We start from the raw sequence: 5634 nt of genomic DNA, 5'->3' as shown, positions 1-5634 counted from the left end.
CACCACCCCCCCCCGCCCCGGGACGGCTCCCCCGCGGCCCGGCGTGTCCGGCGGGTGCCCGCAGCCCCTCACCATCGTAGTAGTAGCAGACTTTGCGCTTCGTGCCCTGCGTCAGCGCCATTTTCCTGCCTCCCCTCACAGCGCCCGACCCGCCGCCGCGCCGCGCAACCAACCCTGCCCGCCCCGGGCCCGCGGCCCCGCCTCCCGCGCCGTTTTGCCCAATCGCATATCTTCGTTCCGCCCCCTCCCGCCTGCTGACCAATCGCAAGCCGCAGCGGCACCTAGCAAGTTAGGCTGAGCGCCGGGGGCGCTTGGGCTGTACCACTGCGGCGGGGGACGGGGGGGAAGGCTGTACCATCGCTATGGGGGGGCAAGAGAGTAGAGGGGGAGGGGGGACCCCAGGGCAGGGCTGGCCCATGTGGGGGCTCCCAGGGCTGGGGGGGGTTCAGGGGGGTCCCGGGGGTCCCAGGGGCTCCCCAGGGTGGGTTGGTGCGAGTGGGGTCCATGTGCCCCCAACTGGGGTCCGTGCGCCGTGAGCATCACCCCGCGTACCCCACCCCATGGCAACCCGGCCCTGCGAGGCCCCCGGCGCTGAAAATGCCTTTATTTCCCCAAAATGATTGCGGGGCGGGTCCTGCAAACGCCCTGAGGGGAGAAGGAGCGTCGTCCCACAGCCAAGGGGTGCCCCCCAAGCGCTGCTGAGGGGGCTGCAGCCATCCCCGGGCGGGTGAAGGGGGCACGGGCGGAGCGGGGTGAGGCGAGCCCTGAGGGGCTGGAGCCTGGATGTTCCCCCTGGGAAGGGCAGGGACAGCAGCCTGGGCACCCTCTGGGCACCCTGTGCCACCCCTTCAGCGTTTGGGGGTCTGCTCCGGCCTTCCAGCCCCTCCTGAAGGAGTCAAAGCTGCTGCTCCCCGAACTCTGGAGCGCTTCAAATCCTCACAGAGCGGCGGCCATGGAGTCTGTGGGGACGCCCAGCACCCCGAGCCCTCAGGGCTGCCGCTGGAACTGGCCCTCGGTGGCGCTGAAAAAATCCTCTAGCACGCTCCTGAGGAAGCCAAAGGTGGGGCGTGTGGGGACCCCCAGCACCCCGAGCCCTCAGGGCTGCTGCTGGTACTGGCCCTCGGTGGCGGTGAAGAAATCCTCGAGGACGCTCCTGAGGAAGTCGAAGGTGGGGCGCTCCTCGGGGCTCTCCTTCCAGCACTGCCTCATCAGCTCGTAGAGCTCCCCCGGGCACTGCTCGGGCTGCGGCATGCGGTAGCCACGCTCCAGGTTCTGGATCACCTCGGGGTTCGTCATGCCTGGAGGGAGGGCAGTGTGTGTGGGGATCAGGGTGGGTCACCCCCGTGGTGGGCCTGGGGGTGGTCATCCCTGCCAGGACCCAGTTTGGGTCACAGGGACCACCCCTGGGTTGGTCATCCCTGCCAGGACCCAGTTTGGGTCACAGGGACCACCCCGGGGTTGGTCATCCTGTCAGGACCCAGTTTGGGTCACAGAGACCACCTTGGGGGTGGTCATCCCTACCAGGACCCAGTTTTGGTCACAGAGACCACCTTGGGGGTGGTCATCCCTGCCAGGACCCAGTTTGGGTCACAGAGACCACCCTGGGGTTGGTCATCCCTGCCAGGACAACACCCAGGACTCAACTGGGGTCACCCCAATGTCACAGAGACCACCCTGGGGTTGGTCATCCCTGCCAGGACCCAGTTTGGGGCACAGGGACCACCTTGGGGGTGGTCATCCTGCCAGGACCCAGTTTGGGTCACAGGGACCACCCCAGGGTTGGTCATCCCTGCCAGAACAACACCCAGGACTCAACTGGGGTCACCCCAATGTCACAGAGACCACCCTGGGCTTGGTCACTCCTACCAGGACAATCCTTGTGGCACCCAACTGGTGCCACCCCCACCTTGCAGGGACCACCCCAGGCTTGGTTACCCCTGCCAGGACAACACCCAGGACCCAGTTTGGGTGGCAGGGACCACCCCAGGCTTGGCCACCCCTGCCAGGACAACACCCAGGACCCAGTTTGGGTCGCAGGGACCCCCCCTAAGATTGGTCACCCTTGCCAGGACAATGCCCAGGACTCATTTAGGGTCACCCCAGGTTTTAGGGACCACCTCAGGCTTGGTCACCCTTGCCAGGACCATGCCCAGGACTCAGTTTTAGGTGGCAGGGCCCCCCCTCAGATTGGACACCCCACCCAGAACCCACTTTGGGTCACAGGTACCACCCCACCCTCCCAAACCCCGGATAGGGGGGACCACCCACCCCTTTCCATCCCTTTCCACCCCCCCGAACCCCTCCCCGCGTGTCTCCGGTGCTGCCGGGCGGGCAGGGAGCCAGGCTGGCAGCGGCGTGCGTGCGGCTCTGCATGCACACACACACACAGACACACACGGACACACAGACACACACACACCGAGGGCGGGCCAGCCCCGCAGCTGCCCCAAAATCCCGACCTGGATACGGGATCCGGCCGTAGGTGACGATCTCGGTGAGCAGGATGCCGAAGGACCACACGTCCGACTTGATGGTGAACGTGCCGTAGTTGATGGCCTCGGGCGCCGTCCACTTAATCGGGAATTTGGCTCCTGGGAGGGGATGAAGCGACCAGGCTGAGCTGGAATCACGCTTTAATCCCGTGTGACAGTCCCCAAGCCGGGCTCTGTCGCTGCCTGGCCACCGGCTGGCTTTGGTGGCTGAGCCCCCTGAGCCTGCGGTAGCACCCAAAGCCACCCCGCTCCAGCTGCGGCGAGATGGAAAAGGAAAAAAAAAGAACCATCCTTGCATCCCTCCCCTGCAGCTCCCCGGAGAGCCGGGCTGGCTGCGGGACCCTCTCCCGATGTCCCCAAGCCCGGTGACCCCCGGGCTGGGCGGGGCTCACCCTCCCGAGCCGTGTACTCGTTGTCCTCGATGAGCCGGGCCAGCCCAAAATCGGCGATTTTGCAGCACAAAGTGTCCGAGACCAGGATGTTGGCGGCCCTCAGGTCCCTGTGGATGTAATTCTTGGCCTCGATGAAAGCCATGCCTTCAGCGATCTGGGATTCGTAATTATTAATGAATTGCAGTTGTTAATTAACGGCTCCAGCCCTGCAGAGCTCTCCCAGCTCCATCCCCATCTCTCTGCTCCCCCCTCACCTGTGCTGCCATGTCCAGGAGTTTGTTGATGCTGAGCTTGACTCCTTCCGAGGTCTTGAGGAAGTCCACGAGGCTGCCTGAGATGAAAGGAGCAGTTCTCAACTCCTGGGGGGTCACAAGGGCACTGTCCCCCCCCAAAAAGCTCTGGGAATGTGGTCAGGAGAACATAAAAATCCTTTTTGCCCAAGCTGGAGGTGGGAGGAGAACAAAGGCAAAGCTTCCCCAGGGTGGAGGCAAAGGAATCTCTAAAATTAACAAATTTCCACATTGCCAATCTTTCATTTTGAGTGGTTTTGGAGCCTGCACTGGGAGGTGCTGCAGTCACCTGGAGGAGTTTAAGGAATGACCTGCACAGAGCTCTGCCCCTGCCAGGAAAATGCCCAGGACACAGCCTGGGTCACCCCAGGTTTTAGAGACCAGCCTAGGGTTGGTCATTCCTACCAGGACAATGCACAAGACTCAGTTTGGGTGGCAGGGAACACCCCAGGATTGGCCACCCTTGCCAGGACAATGCCCAGGACTCAACTGGGGTCACCCCAATGTCACAGAGACCACCCTGGCCTTGGTCACTCCTGCCAGGACAATCCTTGTGGCACCCAATTTGTGCCACCCCCACCTTGCAGGGACCATCCCAGGCTCTGTTACCCTTGCCAAGACAACACCCAGGACCCAGTTTGGGTGGCAGAGACCCCCCCCTAAGATTGGTGACCCCTGCCAGGACAATGCCCAGGACTCATTTAGGGTCACCCCAGGTTTTGGGGACCAGCCTAGGCTTGGTCACCCTTGCCAGGACAATGCCCAGAACCCACTTTGGGTGGCAGGGATCACCCCAGGTTCAGCCACTCTTGCCAGGACAATGCCCATGACCCAATTTGAGCCACAGGGACCACGCCAGGCTCGGCCACCCTTGCCAGCACAATGCCCATGACCCAGCTCTCTGCCTGTTTAGGTAGGGATTTTTCACAGCTTGAACTTCATCCCAAAGACCTTTTCCATCCTTAAAACTCTGTGGCCACAGCCCTGAGGCTGGGGCAGCACCTGGAGCCCCCGGGGCTCCTCACCCTTCTCCATGAACTCGGTGATGATGTAGATGGGCTCCTTGGTGACCACGGCGTAGAGCCGCACCAGCCGCGGGTGCTGCAGCTGCTTCATCAGGTTGGCCTCGGCCAGGAAGGCACTGGGGGACATGCTGCCAGCCTTCAGGCTCTTCACTGCCACCTTCGTGTGCCCGTTGTAGAAGCCTTGGGAGAAAAAACGGGGAAAAACGGGATCTGGACACCGGGCAGCGGTGGCAGCCAGGGAGGGTGGCTCCACGGAGCACCCCCAGCTGAGGAGGAGGTGTTGGAAGTTACAAAAGTTGGGTGGGAGGTGTAAAGGTTGGCTGGAGATGGAGTTTCAGGGCCCAAAACGCCGTTGTGGTGGGGCTGGAGGGGTTTTGGGGTGATCCTAGCTCGGTGGTGCAGGGGTCAGGCACTGATGGTTCTGTGTGTGGTGTTCAGGGGGAGAGCAGGGGGTGAGGAGCGGGGTTTGGGGTGCGAGGGGAGGCTGGAGGAGTGCTGGGAGCACTGGGGGGGCTTGGTGGGACAGGCAGAAGCTGTGGGAGTGGAAGCTGAGACCCTCCAGAGGGCTGTGGGGCAGGATGGAGGGGAACGGGGAGGGATGGGAGGAAAAGATGGAGAGAAAGGATGGAGAGAAGTGGGCTGGGACAGACAGAAAGGATGGAGGGAAGGGATAAAGGGAAACGGGGAGGGATGGAGGGGAGCAGGGAGGGATGGAGGGGAGCAGGGCAGCCCCGGTGGCTTCCCCACCGCAGCACTCCGGGAGCAGGAGGGGTTTTGTGGCTGGATCTCCCTCCAAGCCCCCACAGCTGCTCCGGCATTCCAGCCACAAGGGACACTCCCAGGTGGGGACAAAGCCAGCAGCTCCACGACCCCACACATCCCCCCGACTCCACCAGCAGAGCAGGGATGCAGGGGTGGGAGAAAAGGGAAGTTTGGGCTGGGTTCTGCCTTCTTCCAGGACCCTCAAAGCCGCAGTCCCACACCGTGGGCTGTGCTGCTGCTCCGTGTGAGATCCCGGCTGGAGGATCCCGCTGCTCACTCTGGTGCCCCAGTTTCACCCCGACTCACCCATCCAGACCTCTCCGAACTGCCCCGCTCCCAGCTTCTCCACCAGCTTCAGCGACTCCCGCGGCACCTCCCACTCGTCCTGCCACCACGGCTTCTGCGGCTTCTGCGTCCGGCAGGGCTTGCCCAGGCGGCAGCAGAGCCCGTCGGAGCTGCCTGGGCCACAGGGAGGCAGAGCTGGGCCAGCGCGGCCAGGGCTGGGCTGGGCCGCTGGGAGCAGCGGGTCCTGCTCATCCCACCCCACCCCACCCCATCCCATGCCATGCCATGCCATGCCATGCCATCCCATCCCACCCCATCCCTATCCCATCCCATGCCATCCCATGCCATGCCATCCCATCCCATCCCATCCCATCCCATCCCATCCCAT

The 5634-nt window shown here is 63.6% G+C and overlaps 2 protein-coding genes across 2 annotated transcripts in view; both read right to left on the bottom strand.

Annotated features, from left to right (window-relative positions):
* HDAC1 (histone deacetylase 1) overlaps positions 1-191 on the bottom strand; it is a 14651-nt gene extending 14460 nt beyond the window's left edge. The window contains exon 1 of the mRNA XM_041417658.1: positions 73-191. Within this exon, the coding sequence (XP_041273592.1) occupies positions 73-121 (49 nt within the window). The 5' untranslated portion in view covers positions 122-191. The remainder of the gene's footprint in view (positions 1-72) is intronic.
* Positions 192-578: 387 nt separating this feature from the next.
* LCK (LCK proto-oncogene, Src family tyrosine kinase) overlaps positions 579-5634 on the bottom strand; it is a 12662-nt gene continuing 7606 nt past the window's right edge. The window contains exons 8-13 of the mRNA XM_041417517.1: positions 5268-5420; positions 4200-4379; positions 3139-3215; positions 2885-3038; positions 2460-2591; positions 579-1298 (exon numbers count right to left, since the gene is read on the bottom strand). Coding sequence (XP_041273451.1) covers positions 1096-1298; positions 2460-2591; positions 2885-3038; positions 3139-3215; positions 4200-4379; positions 5268-5420 — 899 coding nt within the window. The 3' untranslated portion in view covers positions 579-1095. The remainder of the gene's footprint in view (positions 1299-2459; positions 2592-2884; positions 3039-3138; positions 3216-4199; positions 4380-5267; positions 5421-5634) is intronic.

This window comes from Onychostruthus taczanowskii, unplaced genomic scaffold (assembly GCF_017590055.1).
Source record: "Onychostruthus taczanowskii isolate IOZ18803 unplaced genomic scaffold, ASM1759005v1 scaffold56, whole genome shotgun sequence".
In the NCBI taxonomy this organism is placed as follows: Eukaryota; Metazoa; Chordata; class Aves; order Passeriformes; family Passeridae; genus Onychostruthus; species Onychostruthus taczanowskii.
The sequence above is the reverse complement of the archived record's forward strand: the minus strand, read 5'-3'. Positions and strand labels throughout refer to the sequence as shown.